At 39.3% G+C, this 20,609-nt stretch overlaps 7 protein-coding genes across 7 annotated transcripts; 3 read left to right on the forward strand and 4 right to left on the reverse strand.

Moving 5' to 3' along the window:
- Window positions 1-1,308: 1,308 nt before the first annotated feature.
- AK88_00882 (uncharacterized protein) lies at window positions 1,309-5,322 on the forward strand (the record flags this gene model as incomplete). The annotated part of the gene is made up of 1 exon (XM_012478526.1): window positions 1,309-5,322. The coding sequence occupies one exon, from the start codon at window positions 1,309-1,311 to the stop codon at window positions 5,320-5,322; it is 4,014 nt and encodes a 1,337-aa protein (XP_012333949.1).
- A 216-nt stretch (window positions 5,323-5,538) lies between these two features.
- Window positions 5,539-5,908, reverse strand: AK88_00883 (uncharacterized protein; the record flags this gene model as incomplete). Its single annotated transcript, XM_012478527.1, has 2 exons — window positions 5,539-5,644; window positions 5,772-5,908. The coding sequence occupies 2 exons, from the start codon at window positions 5,906-5,908 to the stop codon at window positions 5,539-5,541; spliced, it is 243 nt and encodes an 80-aa protein (XP_012333950.1).
- Window positions 5,909-6,930: 1,022 nt separating this feature from the next.
- AK88_00884 (uncharacterized protein) lies at window positions 6,931-7,701 on the reverse strand (the record flags this gene model as incomplete). Its single annotated transcript, XM_012478528.1, has 1 exon — window positions 6,931-7,701. One exon carries the CDS (start codon window positions 7,699-7,701, stop codon window positions 6,931-6,933), a length of 771 nt encoding a protein of 256 aa, XP_012333951.1.
- A 488-nt stretch (window positions 7,702-8,189) lies between these two features.
- AK88_00885 (uncharacterized protein) lies at window positions 8,190-8,528 on the reverse strand (the record flags this gene model as incomplete). The annotated part of the gene is made up of 1 exon (XM_012478529.1): window positions 8,190-8,528. One exon carries the CDS (start codon window positions 8,526-8,528, stop codon window positions 8,190-8,192), a length of 339 nt encoding a protein of 112 aa, XP_012333952.1.
- A 1,141-nt stretch (window positions 8,529-9,669) lies between these two features.
- On the forward strand, window positions 9,670-10,830 carry AK88_00886 (uncharacterized protein; the record flags this gene model as incomplete). The annotated part of the gene is made up of 1 exon (XM_012478530.1): window positions 9,670-10,830. One exon carries the CDS (start codon window positions 9,670-9,672, stop codon window positions 10,828-10,830), a length of 1,161 nt encoding a protein of 386 aa, XP_012333953.1.
- A 5,424-nt stretch (window positions 10,831-16,254) lies between these two features.
- AK88_00887 (uncharacterized protein) lies at window positions 16,255-17,063 on the reverse strand (the record flags this gene model as incomplete). Its single annotated transcript, XM_012478531.1, has 2 exons — window positions 16,255-16,562; window positions 16,937-17,063. 2 exons carry the CDS (start codon window positions 17,061-17,063, stop codon window positions 16,255-16,257), a joined length of 435 nt encoding a protein of 144 aa, XP_012333954.1.
- A 1,731-nt stretch (window positions 17,064-18,794) lies between these two features.
- Window positions 18,795-20,589, forward strand: AK88_00888 (uncharacterized protein; the record flags this gene model as incomplete). Its single annotated transcript, XM_012478532.1, has 2 exons — window positions 18,795-20,454; window positions 20,585-20,589. 2 exons carry the CDS (start codon window positions 18,795-18,797, stop codon window positions 20,587-20,589), a joined length of 1,665 nt encoding a protein of 554 aa, XP_012333955.1.
- Window positions 20,590-20,609: the final 20 nt, after the last annotated feature.

Below are 20,609 nucleotides of genomic sequence, written 5' to 3' on the forward strand. Positions count from 1 at the left end.
GGAAAAGGACTATGCAATTAGCCACTCCCGATCCCCTTTTTTATATTCCAAATTGAGTTGTATATTGTGCATTGCACACTGTGGTTGCACACGAGAATATTCTTCCATTTTGACTTAACCCTTCTCGCACGGGTCCTCCTGTTATGGTCCACTTCCCTTTCTGGGCACACATAACATGCCGCAATCGCACGAGTTCCCCTTTTTCAACATGTTTAGAAAAGTAACAAAGGATACTCATGTTCACACGGACCAGTGAATGAAAAGAAGGAAAAAAAATGTTACGTCTTCACCGGGGGGGGTAAGTGCGCACGCGAATTATACCACCGAGATGTTCATCAACACTCTATGAATGATCACCGTCAGAGTAGTGGAGCTAATCCCAAATGTACGAAATAGTTATTCACAGGATTAGTCTCCCTCTCTCCTGTGTTGCTAGTTCACAGAAGGGGAATGCTACAAACATGCAGTAGCATATGATGTAAGAGCCCCTTACATGGTGATGTTCGGTTAGCCAATTTGTGTTTAAACGGTTCTATCAGCCTATCCCGTTGGCGTGACAGTCCTCATGCTCCCTCCTACCTTGTACACAGATTCGTACTCGGCACAGGAAAAATTGTACACGCGCATGTGCTTATCTACGTAGGTAAGTCCTTACCCTTTTTGCCCCTTGTGAAAACTACAAAAGGCGGGGGGGGGGGGGGGGGACTAATAGTCATATAGGCATAAATATACATATACGTGCATGCACGGAATGGGTTGTTCGAAGTAATCTATGGTATGAGGGCACATCATGATGCGGTTCCAAATGGATGAGGTAATTTTTTTTCCCTTTAAAATTAGTACTCTGCATTTCGTCTGGGACGAACGAATGGACACTTTTGTTCAAAGTTCCCTTTTGAAGGGAAATCTCTAAAAAGTGTACATGAACATTCACACATTTTTTTTTTTTTTTCGGAGGAAATTTACCACATTGCGTTTGTGTAATGGAACTGTTCAGAACAAAAAAAGTAGAACTGTTTTTATAAAAAAAAAAAAAAAAAAAAAAAAAAAGGCGGCTATATGGTAGAGTTGGCCCCATTTTGATTGATGACTCAATTTGGAAAAAACATCCTCCAAGTAGAAAGTCCCATTAGTATGAACAATTATGTGCGCACGTTTTTCCTTCCTTTCGGGGGAACTGCATAGCGGTACTTCACCAGTGTGAGAGGCCTAATGTGGGTGGTGTGACAACTGGTACAAACGGAGCAAACTTCGAACAAGGCGCGGCACACGCACTTGCACACACCCAAAAGAGTGTACGAAACACAGATGATGAACCCTAAGGAAGAAACCCACCTTGAGGACGTCCTACCTAAGGGCGCACGGGGGGGAGATGTAGAGAAGGTGTTAAAGAAATTTTTCGCGACACACATTCCGCTAAGTGTCCAAATGGCGAAAATGCAAATGAGGGGAAATAACGAAGGAGCCCTAAAAATGATGAAAAATAATATGAACAAACTGATAGGCGAATGCTTCTTTATATTGCACAGTATTATCAGCTCTGCACTGAAAGGAGTTTTGAAGATCGAGACGATTGAAGAAGCACGGAGGTACCATTTGATCTACCTGTGGTTCATTCCTGTTTGTGAAGTGGGAAGGAGGAAAGAGTTACATGAAGAGGTAGGAAAAGACCTATGCCGAGCTACCCCCTACTACAACTCTGATTTTGTGCCAAATTGGAAGGACTCAGGAGGAAGGGTGATTACGCAGGTGGAAAGACTCTTCCCATTCGGAGGGGTCTACCTCAGTGAGTGGATCATAAGTGGAGTTAACAAAGCGTTAAGTATGGTGCTTGGTGGTAGTGCTGATGGTGAAGGTGCTGACCAGGTGGACCTTGAAAATTGGTCATTCGTCCTCGATTTGATAAAATTTGTTTATGTTGAGGGGGATATCTTATCCAAGTACCTACGCGGAGGGGTGTTACACCAAGAAGACACTGCAGGACCTCCCCAGAGTACGACCCACATGGAGCAGCACAATAGTAACGTAAAGGCAATTAAACAAAGGGAAAACAATATCGACACAGCATTGGAAAAGTACCATGAAGATATTCATAACATTATTAAGGCATATTTTACCCTTCCGTTTGTCCTATTTAAGTGTATAACCGATGTAGGGGTAAAAAAAGGAAGCGACGAAAAGAGGAAACTGTATATTTATCAGCATATAATTCCAGGGGCATTGAATGACGAAGGATTTTCTAAACATGTTGTGAACACTTGTGTCTTTTATTGGTTACATGGAGACGAAGCCACAGTTAACTATGAGAAGATGGCTCTGTTAACGAAGCGTGTGGTGAATAGCCATTTGGTGAATCCCTTTTGTCAGACACTACTTGAGGGGCTTCTTCTCGTACGTGGGAGTGGCAAGGTTGAACAATTGGAACACGTGGCAGACATGGTCAAAGCGGACGACTTGGGGGAAAGCTCAGAGGACGTTCTCAAGTTAACCCGGATGAACCAAATCGTGCAGAACCTCTTCTATTACGTGCACTTGTACTGCCATGGGGAATCTGCAGGAGAAAAACTACTCACGAGCTTAATCGAGAATATGAGTCCTTTTGTCAAGGTCGTTCAGAATGAAGAGAAGCTCTCCTTATGTTTATTTAACCGATCGGTAAAGCATCTTCTGTGTATAATTATAAAACTTTCCTTTTTGTATAAATGGGATTTCTACATTTTGGAAAAATTTTTCAGCATCAACTGCCGTAACTTTTTGCCGCTCAGTTTTTCCCTCACCTTCATTGAACTCATATCCGATTTGGTGGGTCCCAATTGGACATCTTCCAACGCACTATTCGCAAACTTCACACGTGAGAAAGAAGTGATTCACTCTAGTGAGGTGATTCGCGAGAGAACAAGTTACCGCACCGTTGTTCGGCAGGTGAAAGGGGAAGAAATTCAAAGCATATATAGCTGTGATACACATTGCACGTTGGATGAACGGAGTACAGTCGGAATAATGGCATTCGAATTTTTACAAGAAATGTTTTTTTTCGTCTTGGGACAATTCTCGCCCGATTCTCAACAGAAAGGTTCTTCAAGTTTTGTCCCCATCATGTTGAGCAAATTACTCTACACATTTAGCATGCACATGAAATTTGTAAATAAAAAGCTTGTTGACAGTTCGTACCAATTTGACGTACTTTCCGAGGTGGACTTACATATATACAAATTAAATTCTCAACACAGTGCAAAGGTATTTGAAAGGGTTACCATAATGGTACGTGAGTTGTTTAATCGAAAGGATGAAGTGTCTTTGGTGGCTGGGCAAATACTGGCTGACCATTTCAGGATTTACGTTGATGGATTATCCTACAAGGGGGAAGAAAAGTATAAGCGGACGGAGATAGAAATGGGCAGTTGTGAAGATTGTGAGGAGGGAGGTACTCTCTTCCCTAATTTGAAACAGCCTGCAGAGAGCTTCCCAGCAGAACTGAGGTGCTTCAAGGTTATTAAGCAAAGTGGGTTTGTCTACTTGGAGGACCTGATCCGGACGAGCGACCCGGAGTGGGGCATGGACCGCGACAAATGGGGTGATGAATTGGATGACGAAATGGATGACGAAATGGAGGACGAAACGGATGGCGAAATGGATGACCAAGTGGACGTGCTGGTGGCCAGTCTGCGGGAACCCCCCCTTGACCAAGGGAAGAAAAGAAGCGAAGACGATATGCTGATTCAAAACGCAGATTCGTTAATTGACAACGAACTGTACGACATAGAAGAGAAGCAGTTCTTAGTTGAGCTAGAATTGGAAAACGAATTTTACCTCAACCTGGATCGGAACAAGCATATGTATACAGACCCACCGGAAGATCTATTCGAATGTCTGCACAGAATGAAAAACAAAGCAAATTATATTGAAAGAAATGAGCAAGATATGAATAACGACCATTTGAAATTGAATGAACAGAAGGAGACATATGATGAGGAAAATTTTCGCATATGTCAGGCAGTGGTTTCCTTGCCCAGGTTTATTAGAAAAGGGGATGTGTTAACCTATTTGTGTGTAGAATTATATGAAGCGCTCCTTTCGTTAAACCACTCGAGTTGTCTGCTTCGAGAAGGGAAGAGCCCCTTCGCAACGATCAAGCTGCTCGACATGATCCTTCTTACCATCAATGCGCCAATTGAGATATGCAATTTTGTTTTTAAAAATGTTTACTCGAATATGTACTCGAGTGTACAAAAGATGGTGATGCTGTTGTGTCTGCAGTTGTGCGTTTTGTTTCTTGCGGGGCGCGCTACTCTGCGCCAAGTGTTTCAGAGCGCAAGCGAGATTACGGCGCAGATGGAGCTCAGCGTGTCGGGGAAGAATGTGAGAAGGGAAGGGAGTGAAGAAGCTAACCGATGCGTGGACCACCAAGCCGACTTAGGAAGCATCTCGGATAAATTTTATCATCTGATTGAGAATTTCCCAAGTGGTGATGGGAAGGATGCTAACTACGATCATGGCGCTGTCCATGTCGCTTCCGAACGTGTGTCGCTCCTCCCCCCGTCTGATTCGACGAGTAAAAGGGAATCGGATGACGCGCAGGTGGGGGGTCGGAGCGTTTTCGTTACAAATGGCGCGAATGGCGAGCATGGAGATGAGGAGCAAGCACTCCGAAGTGGAAACACAGGATGGAAGAGGAACACCGACCTGTTGCTCAAGCCAAACAGAGACACACACGAGAGAAGCAAAATTTGTCTTATAAGAGAAAAAGACAGTAATAATGCTCTGCTTAAAAAAAAGGAGGCCTCCAAGATGAGCCTCCAAAATAGTGGGGAAAAAAAGACCAAGTCGATGACCACCCTTTGCAGCTTCTTCTTCGCTAGTGCTTACACAAAACTGCTAAACGTAAACAGAAAAAAGGAAGCAGTCGGTATAGAATATGATGAACACAAGTTGAGAAAATATTATTCAAATGATGCATCCATTGTCTTATCATTAATCTCAACGTACATGGTATTTTTTACCACGTCGTGCAACTGCACCTTTTATATAGAAGACATTTTGCTTGACGGATTTACATTAACAAATTATTACATTCGAAATAAAAATTTCCTCATTCGAAGAGTTAGTTTTAAATTATTATTTCATATGATAAATTTTATTTTAAAAAAAAAAAAATTTTATTTGTTAGAGCACGCAAATTATATGGAAGTCATTAATTACATGTCGGAAAATGTCTGCTTCGATCAGGACGGCCCATCCGTACACCTGATGCAGTACATCTTAGGTGTTCACGAAGCGGTTGTGGGTGGGGTACTCCAGGGAAGCAAAAACGGGCACACGTGATGCAAAACATTACTCTTATTGGATAGTTTTGCATCACGTGTGGCCTTCAATTTTTTTGTCACTATACAGTGTCTCAAACTTTTGGGGGCATTTTTTTTTTTTTTTTTTTTTTTGGTCTATTCTTCTACATAACAAATAAACTTGTTAGATAAAAGGTGTGCCAAATGGGGAAGTTTTCCCTTCAATGGAAACTTCGGCTGCTTAAGCCAGGGTGAGCTACTTCACTTGGATGTTTCTCCTTTTCAGGATGAACGAGCAGAGAAGCTCCAGTTCATCAAGGTTCATAATCTTTAAATAGGAGTCATCGAATTCTTTTAAAAATCTGCAAAGTATGTGGTGTGGGGAAAGGGTAAACAAAAAGAGGGTTTGAATTTTTCTTCCTTTGGGGCAGCCCAGTAGTGATGGCCTGCAACAACATGGGGGTGACTCCACCGCGTGGCATTACTTACCTTTGCGCGAGCTCCTGGTCAGAGATATTCTCATGTATGTAACTCTTCAACATATCGGGGAACTTCTTGCTGTTGTTTTTGTACTCACTCATTTCTTGGAGCAGCGCATATTTGTGTTGTTCATTTTCATCAGTCATTTTTTTAAAAAAAGGCGAAATTTACAAACTGCTGCGCGATAGTACTAGTGTGGGGAATTAAATACAAGAACGGACGCGTACATAAGCCTACGCAACAAACGTACGTATATGCATGTGGTAGGGGTTTTAGGACGCCGAGGAGGGGAGACAACTGAAGTTTTTGCCCATTATCAAAAAAGAAGGGAAGCAAAATAAACTGTAACCCTTAAACCAAAGAGTATACGCCGCAATTAAAAGGGGGGTGGGGTGACAAATATAATAATTTATACCTTTCCAAAAAAGGGAAAATTGTTATGAATATTCTTCCAAGTCGAGATTTGAACACAATTTTTAATTCATTTTGTAGGAATTGTATCAATGCGCAGTGTTTTAAAAATAAAAACAAGGGCTTTTTAATATATAAAAATATTTGCCCATCTCTATTTTGCACTGCACAAAATATGGGGCAAAAAAAAAAAAAAAATAAAATAAAATAAAAATTACTTTTGCATGGGAAGCTTATCCTTTTTTTATGCGCTCACATCGCAACAGTTATGCTGACCCTTTTTATTTTGTTTTCCCTCACATGCGTTAGTACCACAAATGGATGTTTTAGTAAAATGGCCAAGTGGAACGGAGTGGGGAACGCATATAAATACAGAGTTAACATGTTGGGGGGCATTGGAAGGCCAGCCCCAAAGGAGCCCAATGGGCACGTATGCCCAGTCTGCTCTTAACAATAAGTGCGTTTTGTTTCCCGTCTTGAGTGAAGATAGAAGAGATGAGATGTTAAAAAAAAAAAAAAAAGAAAAGAAAACAAGAAAAAAGAGCGCTTAACATGCCAATATGTTGTCCATAAAAACTACGCAGACATGGGAACAAAGCGCAGAGAGTAACGCCCCAAGGATGCGTGTGTGAGTTTTACGTATGGGGCTGAGAATTTGTTGCGGCTTCGGGCAGCATGTAAAATGTTTGTGCAAACGCTGTGTGGGTGGGCAAAAAAAAAAAAGGCTTCTTTTCACTGTCCTGTTCCATATAGTGGATTAAAATTCGTCCACATCCATAATGTCGAAAGGGGGAAAGTCTCCCACCTCGATGGAGTTAATATTTCCAAGGTACCCATATTTGCTTCCTTTACATTCGAAGAGAAGTTTGTTTTGGTATGTCCCGTCGGAGTTCCCCAAAGGTTCGTCTAAGTCGACACCAACGGAAATTTCGTTTCCCTTTTTTAATTTTCCCACAAATTTTAAAACGCCTCTTCGGTCTCCTATTTTGATTCTACAGCGGTTTCCAATTTGGTAGGTCTGTTCATCGTAGGGGGGGGTTTTGAGGGGGTCTTCTTGCCCATTTGCGTGGATCTCCCCGTTGGGGTGGCTTTCCCCATTTGGAGCCCCTCCCCCACGCGCCCTCAACTTTTTTATAAAATTCCTAAACGTGTCCTGCCGTTTGTCATAGTCCTCCTCTTTCATTTCATATTTGAGATGTTTCAGTTGGTTTAGTTTCTCAGAATCATCAATGTGATAAATGATGTCATTGTGGACGGCATTGTTTTTATCTTGTATGTAGATGGTGTAGTTGTCCTTCACATGATAATCGTTAAGACAAAAATGATCATTACCTAGGTGTACTTGCGTGTTTTCTATATTTAGTTCGTCATATGCATAGAGGTCCATGTGGTTGTGGGAGGTTCCTGTGTGTGTGTATATTTTCTTCTTAACATTTTCTATACTTTCGAATTTGTTTAGTTTTATTTCTTTCCATGTTTTGTTCTTGTACAGATTATGTACGAGGTCGACCTTCACGAAGTCGCTCATTTGTGGACGGATGCGTCGTGGGAACGTGTGTGTCAGTTGTCCTCTTGCTATAGCGTAAGGTGGTGTTAAGTGGCTTCCGTTGGTGTGGTGTGGTGGTGGCTTGTCCGCTTACGAAGTGATTTTTATATCGGTAAATAATTCCCCTTAAACTGAACTAACTTTATGAGGGGCGGGGATGGCCGATGGTTTTTTTATTTTTCAACTAATCTTTTTTGGCAAGTCCGTTAGGACGCCTTATACGTGTGTTTTGTCCCTTTCGCAATTTTGTGAATTGTGTCAATTTGGAAGAAAATTCGCCAACTTCCGCCCCCTTTCTGTACCGAACTTTTCACTCTTTTTTTTTTTTTTTTTTTTTTTTTTTTTTTGCGCCACCTTTTTCCCCACTAACATGCAAATTTTGGGGAGGCCAATTAAATCGTATAGGGGCGATGACACCCCACAGAGGGCGCACAATCGAGAGCTGCGTCTGTCCCCTTTGGGCTGAAAAGCTACAAGGACGAATTTAACCTCCTTGTGATGTCTTGGCTGATGAACTTTTTAAAGGACAAGGGACAAAAGGTATTGAAAATTTGTTCAATGTTTTCAAACTCTGTTTTTTTGTCGCAACTTTCTCGAAGTGTATGTTCAGTCAATACTTCAAAACGGTGACCATCAAATTGGATGACCAGTTTTAGCGTTTTCTTGGTGACCATATTTCTGGACTCCTCTTCTTCATTTTCTTCACTCATATTTATATCTATGCAAAATGTGTTTTCATCTATGTAGCAAAACTTATTATAAAAGTGTTTATATTCCTGTTCGATAATTTTCACTTCGTCGTTATTCATCCTTGGGTCAGTCGCGAGCCTTTACATGACATCCTTTGCCGTGATGGTTAAATACGTCCGTGATGGCGGGGCACGATCCACTTGTAGAGTTTCCACTATATTTTGCCCCTTAATTGTTAGGTGTAATCCCTTTTTTTTTTTTTAATAACATGGGTGTTTTTTTACCCGCCGTTCGATACTTGTCCGTAGGGCTTAGCAGCTGCTCCAACGGAGACCTACATCGTAAAAAGGGAAAGCGGTGAAATGGAAGTGGTGTGATAGGGTCAAAGAGAACACACACAAAAAAAATCTCTTTAATACCACTCCAAAATGAATGTATATCCCTGTGTTTTATCCCTTCCACACACACACACACACCTATTTTGCTGCTTACCTCTGCATGGAGAAATGCACTAACAGGTAGTACCTTGTGAAGGCATACATGTGCAGAGACGACCCTACCGCATAGCTCCTGCTTGGTCTACCTTAACGACGGACACGAGGACGCAGGGAAACCGTGTTGAGTGTTTTAAGTATTATGATTACTCCTTTTTTGTTATGGTGAAAATATAAAATGATAGAAGTGTGGCACAACGTTGTATAGGAGAACAATGGGGATGTTATCCACTTTTTTTTTTTTCTCGTGGCTGCCCCCTTTGCACTCCGTCGTCATTGCGCATAACTTATTACACGTCACTTGATCCTTTTTTTTTTTTTTTTTTTTTTTTTTTTGCATGAAATTGAACATTATTTGCATGTTAGGGGGTTCGGGCCAGCATTTCGACAGGGTCGCTGGAGTGCGTGCGTGATTAGGTAATAAGCGAGCGCGTAAAAATGTACATGAGGGATACGTGCTAGTTCGCACAAACCTGAGCATCACATTTAACTCTGAGTTTGCTACTCACCAACAAAATCCCAAAGCGGGTTCAAAGTCCCGCGCGCCAAGTTGTTATTTCCCCCTATTTTATAATGTTGTCCCTGTAACTAATGATCCGTTGGTCCCTTTTGTTACGAGAGCGTGTGCCACGACATGCGCGGACGTGCTGGGGGTCAGAGGTTCCTGGGTACCGCTACTGCCTTTTTAAAAATTTCCTCTCATAGTGAGGGAAGATCGTAATAGTGGTGAGTGTGAAAAAAAGGGCATGTGCCGTAATGCATGGCAATGAAGGAAGCAGCGAGAGTGTTAGGCAGGGGGATGCCCCTGGATGTGGCTTGCTACCACGGGGCAGAGGGCGACTGTGGAGAAGAATGGGGATACCCTGAAAGGACTTTCGTGTACATGGAACGTACAGATGAGCCATCAGGTGCTTGCACAAATGTCATATTAAATTTTAAAAAGCTAAAGTTAAGAAGCGAACAAAATGTTGCTCAAATGGTACGTCAAAATCGTGCAACCATATTGGATGCGTTAAAAAAGGCAGAGGTGGGAATAGCAGCAGATGGCAGTAACAAAATAGGGATACCTTCCCTAAAGAATAAAGAAGTTGAATCGGGAAAATGTGATAACCAGGAAAAGGCAAAGAATTTAATTGTGTGGGAATTGGATCTGTCCTGGAATTATTTTACACACCTATCCATTGACAATATTTTGTGTGTTCTCATCGAGAATGAAATAATTGGTGAGGGGAGTGTTTTAAAGGTGCACAATTTAAAAACAATAAACATACAAAAAAATCTTTTAATTATTTTTCCCTACTGGGGGAAATACAAATTGGAGAATCTCCTTCATTTGTGTTTATCGCACAATGAGATTTGTGAATTGGCACCCATGGATGGTTCGTCTACGCCTGCTAAAATGGAGACACGTCCACCATGCGGAATTAACGTGGAGAGGGATCCTCTCTTCGTAGCCGAGACGAAGGGAGAACATCCTAGTGAAGAAGGGGCACTGAATTGGCAAGCACCCAATTTGACTCACCTTTATTTACAACACAACAAAATTACGTCTCTCCATTTTGTTAAGTACTTACTCAATGGACACAAAAATATTTCCCACATAAACATCAGTTTTAATAGAATAAAGTGGTTCAGTTATTTTCCCTTTTTGGCAAATTTGAAGCAGTTCGATTTATCATTTAACACGCAATTGTCATGCCTCCGTGGTGACAAAGAAGTTGAGGGCAAAAGGGTGGATAACCTTTTCAGTGCGTATGATCACGAAGGGGAAGGTGGACAAAACGGCTACGAGAGAAGCAATTTTTTTAACATGCCCTCACGTGGCGATAAAAAGTTGAGCCATCAAAACCTTGTTGTTACCTTAAAGTGTTTTTTCCCCAATTTGGAAAGCATTAATTTGAAACACACACCATTGTGTAGCACTTAGCGGCCTAATGGTGCGGAGCGCATAACTCAAAAAAAAAAAAAAAAATGCGATCTGCAGTTTGTTATCCATATTATGAATTCCTGTCGTCGCGCGCAAATATATGCGTGCACATATACGTATACAAATGTGTAGTCATTCTTGAAATAGCTCGATCCGGTGTGCACTGTGAGACAAGCTTCGCAACTCAGTTTTACCCCCTGTTGCTACGAATGAGTCTTTTTCGAAACTGACGAAAATTTTTTTTTTTTTCATCACATTAAGGGGTAACTTTTTTGTGTTTTGCTGAACGGACGTTGCGTCGTAACACTAAATGGGCAGTCATTCTGCTACGTTATAATGTTTAAGCGCAACCAATTGGAATATACCCCTTAAATGGTACGATTCTGTTGTGTGTTAATGGATACGCCGACATGAATGAATATATCGAAGGCGGTTTGTAGCAACATGCCTCTTTATTTTAACGAAGGGTATAAAAAATGATAAAAACCGAAAAAAAAAAAAAAGACTATGGCATATGCCATTAACAACCACGCTATATTTTGTATTCCCTGCGATGGCAAAAAGTCCACAATTTTTATTAACCCGTTCGTATAATGTAAGCCCTGTGCTTTAATGAATTGTGAGATACACAGACGGCTACACTTTTCTTAAGAGGGGGCTGTAAAACTCCCCTTAGTGAATTATCTCCGGGAATATCTGACGTTGGGGTAACGTGAACTCGTCCTCCCAATCGCCTCTTCCCTATTTGGCGCGATAAATTTCTTAAACCAGAGTTAACAATAATATGGGTACATAAAACGTGGTGCATCCATTGGGGCAGTCACACGTGGTTATACACCGCAATGGCACTAAGCAGAACTGTATGAATGTACGACTCCACTGTACAAAAAAAAATGCACATTTGTGGAGTTGCACTTTTGCCCTATCCGAAACAGGCGCAGCAAAATGGCGAGTATGAAGTTCGAAGATTGTTAATTGATGCCTTCTTCATTCTCATAAAAACGGTTCAGATAAATGTAGGGGCTCTTTTCTCACGCGTGGGCTGCCCACAAATGGCGATTTTTAATCATTACCGCAGGGGGATGCACAAAAGCGAGGGCAACATAAAATGAAACTGAAGGCCACGTGTGCAATCGCGGTATGGTCATGGTGCATATATATATATAGGCACATATATATATTTATATGAATGTACCTATTGGTGGAGTGCCCGGAAAAGCCCCATTAATCATTAACACAGAAGAAGCCACACTCTGCCATGTCACGCGAGGGTTAAAATAGAAAAATTGCATGCACCTGAAATGTGCTTACAGGTCTGCTTTTTTTTTCAGGTATTAATTAAATAGGACCACATGATTTATATGTTCTATTTTTCCAAACGGAACATGTGGGCACAATTAAACGTGTCCAAAGGGTACATGCTGTACCGTTGTGCGCAGCCTACGCGATCGACAGGTGATATTGCGAAGGTGCGAGCTTCGTACAGGTAACAAAAAAAAAACGATTTTTTAAACGACCAACCGTGCCATGCAAATATTTATATATATAAGGACACAAGAAATATTATTGTAGTGGGATTGGGATTAGCGTTCGCGTCGGCAATGGGGATTATTTTTTTTTATGATCTCAGTTACGCACTTTGGTACCTAATCTGAAGAAGCACTGAAGACAGCGACACCGGGTGTGGTGTGCATTTTCTCAAATTTGTTAATCGGTCCGTGAGGCCGAGGGGCCGCAAGCACGAACGTTTTTTAAACACACATGTGGTTATGAATATATGGTTTGGGTAGAGCGGGGTTGCCTTTATCCGAAAATGCCGTCTATTGCTACGTTTGGTGGATGTGCCATCCCATCGGAGCGACTTGGGCTTACGTACCAACAACAGCAGCTGTGTTAATACTGTATTTACAAACGTTTAATGCGTGCTGCTTAATATTTGGGCCACAATTTTGCAAAAGGAAGTCATGGGGTTAGTTATGGGCGCTGCAATTTTAAGCGCAAGTTTATGTCATTTTTTTGTTTTTTTTTTTTTTTTTTTTTTTTTTTTTTTTTTTTTTTTTTTTTTTTTTTTTTTTTTGCACTTGAAAATGTAACATGCAGCGCGGAAATATTTTGCAACGGGTTTGTGAAATTTGCTTTGCACAAGTGTTTGTTCGACATAAGAAGCGTGTTTTCTCCTTTTTACGAGGTGGCGTTTCGCGCAGTTATACATACATTTATATTATATACATTATGTATGTAATATATATATTTATATGTAGTACACATATGTTTGTTTTTTTGGTTTTTTTTTTTTGTGGCTTAATTTTCAGCGGCACAACACTTGTACGTCCCACAATTGTTGCCATTCACGTGGTGCGGAATGCTAAGCACATGCGCAGTGAAACAGTGCACACATATTTGAAGGTGAAAAACATACTCGCATAAGACGCATTTTTTGACGTCGAATTGCCGCATTATAGGCAGGCACATACATATAAATTTACATATATACTTATATGTATTGTATATATATAAAAAGTATATAAGTGCAACGACTGGCGCCGCGCCAGCAATGTTCAATACAACGTGCTACATGGCGCACATATAATAATTATATGAACCGTACGCTTTTATATACAAATTGCACGCACCTATTGTAAGCGCACATATGCATCTATGCTACACGTTGAATTTTGATTCTTCCGTTTTTTCGCGGTATTTTTTTTCGCTCTATAGCGCATAAAAAGCTATATACAAAATATATTACATTGCACATATATTATATATATGTGAATTTTTTATATGCACAGAGGGCGCGACAAAAAAATAAAACACTTAAAAATTGAAACTCGCATATTTTATACATATGCAATCGCGTAAATGCAGCTTCTTTAAGAAAAGAAGAATCGATTTGAACTTTATCTACGCATATTGTATTATTTATATATGAAAATATGCGAGGTGAAAGTACAAGAAATTTGTAAATATTTGTAGCATGCGCGATTCTGTCATTTATGCAGTTGAGCACATGTTGGGCCATCATTAATTTATAGGATATTATAGATGATGTATTTTTTTTCTTTTTTTATGACATTACTTGTTGAGCCATTAATTTAAATTGGAACAATTTTTTATCTGAATATAATAGGCCAAATTGAGCGAACAAAAGAAATAAACATGTTCTTATATTTATTATAATATTTATATGTTGTATAATTATATAATTGGTTTTTACACTTGCATATTGTTTTGCCCCACCCGCGTATTACGTGGTCAATGTACATATATAATATATATGTATATACAGTGAACAAGCCTTTCACGGGTATAAATTTTATATAGCAATGAAATATATATATCATTTTTTTGCGGCAATTTTTGTGAAAATTTATAAAACCCATATAAAAATAACATTGCAGCAAAATTAGTACCAGCAGAAAAAAAAAATAAAATGGAAGCAATAGCAAAAATATAAATAAAAGCAACAATAAAAAAGAAAAACAAAAACAAGCAAAAATAAAACAAAAATAAAGAAAAAAAAGCAAAAACGTAAAAACCCAAAAAAGCAAAAAAATCAAAGAAGCAAAGAAGCTAATACAAGGAAGCAAAAGGTTTTAAAATGATATAAAAACGGCCAAAACAGATTAAGAAGGCTTAAAGAGAATTTTTGCTTTTATAAGAAAAAAAAAAAAGATCCTCCCCACATCATCCCCCAAAAAAAAGTACTTTAAAAAACTTAAACCTGCTGTTACAGAATAGCATGTTTTATTTATTTATATATATATTTATTTTTTTAATTGTAACATTGTTTAAATCTTTAAAAAAAAGTTATTCATGTAAACCCATGTTTATATAATTTTACGTACAATGTTTATTCTTTTTAATCGTATATATATTATGTACCATGTATATATATTAATATAAAACTGCGTCGCCCCTCCCCTTTTCATATGGGCCTTTACTAATATACCTGTGTACGTAAATATATATACGTGTATGTGCCCCTATATATATTCATATATTAGGCGCTTACGTATACGTATATATATAAGAGTACAATGTTATGTATAGTGAAATTGCCCCATATATTTTTTTTTTGAGACAATTTTTTATATTGTGTATACCTATTCGCACATCCTTCCCCCTCTTGTGCCACGCCTGCTTGTTTTTATATACAAACAAACGTATATATTATTTGCTTTTTCATTTTCGTAAAATTTGACCTGTGCATGTTCATACCTGCAATTAACCAATCTAAACAGAAATAAATAATGTTTATCTTACATTAAATGTTTCATTAATAATTTTTAATAGTTAGTTTTTTGTGTTTAAGGATATATAAATTCCTTTCAGATTAAATTCACGTGCACTGTAAGGCGTATGTGTTGTACGGGTTGTATTATATTCGTACGAACATGCACTTGTACGGACGCACTTGTGCGCATCAATCCCACTGTATATACACGTCCTGTCGCGATAAGGAATATATACGTGTGCTTGTGCCACGCTTGTGTGTATGTGTAGATACATAACTCCTACATATATGCGCACACGTATAAGCTTACCTCTGGTGCTTTTTTTTTTTTTTTTTTTTCATTATTTTTCTTTTTCTCCAAAGGTGTGTAATCACGCTCATTTTTATTTTTATGTATATTAAATTTTACGCATGTCTATGTGCTAGCGGCTTTACCAGGTCGAGCCTCAGAAGAAAAACGTGCACATGTGTAAATGCATATATATATATATGTACATATACATATAAATATATGTACGCATAGTACACTTTTACCGCTTGTCTACGCGCATAGACTTATGTTGCATGTATTCACACTTGCATAATTGTGCATGGGATCCATTCTCGTCCCGCGTACGTTTATGTACAAAGCAACTCTAAGATTAGCCCACCTGCCTTTGCAATCTTTTTTATCCCAGGCAATTACAAGCCATCGTGTTTTTTAATTTTTTATTATTGTGTTTTACGAACAAATTTTTAGGCTCATCCACTTACACTTGTTTTATTTATTCACCTTTCACTTTTTTTATTTTTTATTTTTTCACGTGTAAGAATTAGTATACTCGCGTATTATACATTCTTTTCTATATGGTGTCCCCACTCACATTCTGCCATTGCATTGCACATCCAAAGTGTGTGTACATATAAATGAACATGTGCACGTGTGTATGCAACAACGCGTGTGTTCGTTTGCATTTTTTTTTTTTTTTTACAAGCACGCGACGGCTACATACTAATTTTCTGAAAGGCGCGACGGTCCCTTTCCCGCCCAGCCTACAAGCACACCCAGCGCACACAACACACCTTTTGAGGTCGCTCCTCTCATAACCCTTCATAAATTTCATGAAAGTTTTATGTTGTATATTTTCTGTAAGTACCAACAGGGAAATAATACATATATAGAGAGATTGCTTTTTCCATTCGATGTTTTATGCCTTTTTTTTTTGCATTGAAGTGTAGACTTTATTTTTTAATTTTAGCGAAATTATTTTTTTAAGATTTACGCAATATTTTTTTAATTTTACGAAGCTGTTATATTTTTTATTATTTTTTTTTAACTTTCCTTTTGATCGTTCATTTATGCATTTATTTGTGTACATTTTTTTTTCCCCCCTGGTCTTTTGAAATATAATCACATGCAATCTCTTCATTTTTAAGATTCCGTGGTGTGCCGCTGTTTTTATGGGCTTGTGTTCATGTCCTTCGCGGAGGCCGCCTGCATGTGCTACATTCTTGACTGCGCGAATTCGTGTTGTGTAAGAAGGAACGTGCATGCTTGTGTCCACACAAAAAGAACGCCATGGCGCGAACGCATACACGCGCATGTGTTAGAGATATGTAATGATTATATATTGGGGCACATTGACATATATGGACGCAAACTGTGAACGTATATTGATATGTAGCACCATATATTGGCCACACACATACGAACCGCAAACCAGTGTGGTCTTGTAATGTATGAAGCCATATGTTACATACGAATGCGCTCGTGCATGCAAACCATATGCACACGTGCACGAGTTTATATGTCACAGCTGGGCACCTTTAAAACAAATTACATATATAGATATGTATAATGTAATATTTCGAGAAATATTTTTTTTTCACACGCTGAAATATTAACAGTTATATTACATGTAATCGTAATTAAAATTGAATTTTTTTTTAATTTCTTGCCTTTCTTGCAATTTTTGCATTTCTGTATTTTTTTTTTTAATATCTTTATGTAGAACATTTCACGTTGTGATATGTACACGCGAGCTGAATGTACGAGCCAAGTTCATGTGGACATATCACTATTACGCTTCCCATCCGTGAGCCACTTATTAATGTTTAACACAGTGCTACTTTTTGCATTGCATTTTTAAAATAGTGTTTTTAAAATTGCTTTTTTTTTAAGATATCGTTTTTAAAAATTTTATTTTGTATTGCTTTGCTGTGTAATTCCCCTCCCTCTTATATAATGCAATACTTTATTTTATCTATAGCGTGCTTTTTTTAATGCGCCATTTGTTTACTGCGTCCCTATTGTTGGCACGACAGTTTTTCGAGATATTATTCCATGTAAATTTTATTTTTTTTACGATCCTGTATGTGAATTTTTTTATTTTTTAACCATACACCTGTTTAGGCGCAGTGTTATGTTATAATTGCCACCCTTTATTTCTTTTATTTTTTTTAATATTTGTTTTAGCTTCCATATAATTAATATTCACCAACGTGAGTGTATGTGGGTGTGAACCACGAGCATACAACACGAGAGCGTGATAATTAACACCCAGTGCACTTTTATATCGGCGATTGCGTGGTGCGTTATTTTTATACAGTTGTTTAGACAAGTATCTACTTGTGCAAAGTTTTCTCTCAAGCATATTGCGATCACTCCTGTTCATCCTGCATATCAGTGTGCATATATGTATGTGTATATATACGCACGTGTATACACACGAATGAATGTGCTTTTGTCCAGTCGTACCATAAGGCGCACTACGCATTGTGGTGACGTATACAGGAGGACAAGGAGGCGCAGATGAACATTTACATGAACGTGCGCCTGCTAGCTCATTTAGGCCAGGAAATAAAAATGATAACAGATAGGCGCGAGAGAAAAATATAAAGGAACAAATTGGCGAGCCTTGCATTTATACACTTACTGTACCATTCACGTATTGGTACATATATGTGAGCATCTATATTTGCATACATATATGTGAGTAGTCGTGTGTATGTACAGTTCGAACGTAAAGAACCAGGCGTCTCCAAGTTTTACGCCATTTGTGTAACACGTCCACAGTGCACCTTTTTTTTTTTCCTTTTTTCTAACGAAAGCAGATTAAAAAAAAAAAAAAAAGGAGAGATAAGAAGATTAATAAATAGAGAATAGAAAAACAAGCAAAAGAGAGACCAGATTATTCCCCTTCCCCAGTGTGTTCTATCCAATCTGCTTACCCTTTTTATGCTGTTGTTTAAGGGTCTTACTGTGTAGAATATAGTAAACAAACACACGCTACATTTTTTTTTCCACTTGCAAAATTTACATTGCACAGTTTGTGAAATACCCATTGGTTTAATGCCTATGCGATTATACGCGTGCTAATAACCGTGTTGTATGCATTGTTTTTATTACCGTTACAAGGATATATATATATTTGACCCCGCGCTGCATTCGCTTCCGTGCCCGTGAGGTGTTAATTACTATTGCCACGTGTTTAGCATTTAATTGTGATTGTACAGTACTGAGCGTATACTCGTAGCTTCGCGCGCACACTCGGAAAGAAGAAGAAAGGCGCGCGAAACGGTAGCAACACAGGGACAAAGAAGTGCACGCGGGTGTATGTGTGTCTATATATATATATATATAGCTACCCACGTTTAGCAAAAAGGAAACGGAAAATAACTCCAGTCAGGAGTGAAGTCAAAATAAGATCACCCAAACTTTTACATCCCCACTCCTTATCTGCACAAAATGAACGGCAAGAAAAATTTTGCGAAATTTATGGAAAAGAAAATGTTTAACATGGCACCGAAGGAAAAGATGAATGAGGATTTTAGACACATGAGGAAGGAAGAGAATCTGAGCAATGTGGTAAACACTAGCGAGAGGAGGATCTTATTTTACAAGACGAAGATTTGCCCATGGTATATTAAGGGGAAGTGCGAAAGGAGAAAGACCTGCTTGTATGCACATGCACAGAATGAATTGAGAGAATTGCCCAATTTGTGCAAAACGAGCTTGTGCCCGAAATTGAAAATTAACGAATCATGCAATGATAAGAAGTGCAAGTACGCACACACGAACATCGAATTGAGAGCCACAGAAAATTTGTACAAAACGGCCTTGTGCGAAAGCTTTATTAAAGGGAAATGCTTCTCAGGGCAATTTTGCAGATATGCTCATGGCCAGAATGAATTAAGGGAACATCCAATGGAAATAACTGACAAGAATATAATCATTGGAACGAACAAAATGAAGAATGACAAATTGGATTATGAGAAAAAGAAGGGCGGAAACGGCATCAGCAACAATATGCACAACGGAGAAAACGGAAAGAGGAGTGAAACGTATTGTGTTATGCCCAAGAAGAAGGAGGCGACTCACCCGAACAAAGTTAGTGCACTCACAGAAGATGATGGTGTTGGCGATGTTACGGAAGTAATGGACCCACATGCACAGAACGGAAGCGCGACGGACAACTCCTACGAGTGTAACAAGAAGGGAGGTGCAGAAAACGCCGTCAAAAGTGGAAATACGAACGGAAGCGGAAATGGATTCCAGCACGGCGGAAACAACGGCCCAAATCACAACTCGAGCCACAACGGAAACAAGATGGGCAGGAAGAACGATGCGCACGACTACCACAAAAAGGGGCACAAGAACCACAAGTATAAGAATGCCGAGATTATGAACAACAACAACAACAGCAGTAGGTGTGACGGAAGGAACAGGAATGCCACCCCGTCTTCTGTAGGAAATTACCTAAAGCATGAGGATTGTACAAAGTTCAATGAGGAGCAATTTCTAAATGACAATTTGAACGTTCTGGGCTTCCTAGAAGAACATAACAGTGGCATAGAAAAATTTGGAAAAGGAAGCAACATTGGGAACAGTGTGCTAAATGAAGTTGGAAACAATTCGCTGGGAAATTTCGCGAACAACAACATGATTGGAGGTAGCAACAACAGCAGCAACAACGGAGCCCTAATGAAATATGCAAGGAACAATAATAAAGGCATTGGAAACAACAGCAACTCATCCTCCTTAATGAACTGTAACATGGCCTCACCGAATACTGAAAATTTGGACTTGAGTATGAATATGCACAATAACGGTTCGGAAGATAATTATTACAATTTCACTGGAACGAACCTGGACAAGCTGAATTACGAAGACCTTTTTTTTAGTACCAACACCATAAGCAACAGTGCCAATGCCATGAACACCTTGAACAGCATGGGTAGCATGGGAAGTATAACGAGCTTTAACAGCATGAACAGCACCAATGGCATGGGTAGTGTGAGCGGCATGACCATGAACAACGCGAACAGCGGGGGCAACATGAACTGTATGGGTGGCTTGAACGACCTGGGTATGAACAACATGAATAACATGCCCATGAACATGAGCGGTATAAGTAGCATGAGCGGCATGAACGGGATGGTTAACCTGAACAACATGGGCAACGTGAATGTGAACGACTTGAATGATCTGCCCCTCAACATGAACAGCTTGAACGACCTCCCCCTCAACATGAACAGCTTGAACGACCTCCCCCTCAACATG

Source organism: Plasmodium fragile (genome assembly GCF_000956335.1).
Source record: "Plasmodium fragile strain nilgiri unplaced genomic scaffold supercont1.7, whole genome shotgun sequence".
In the NCBI taxonomy this organism is placed as follows: Eukaryota; Apicomplexa; class Aconoidasida; order Haemosporida; family Plasmodiidae; genus Plasmodium; species Plasmodium fragile.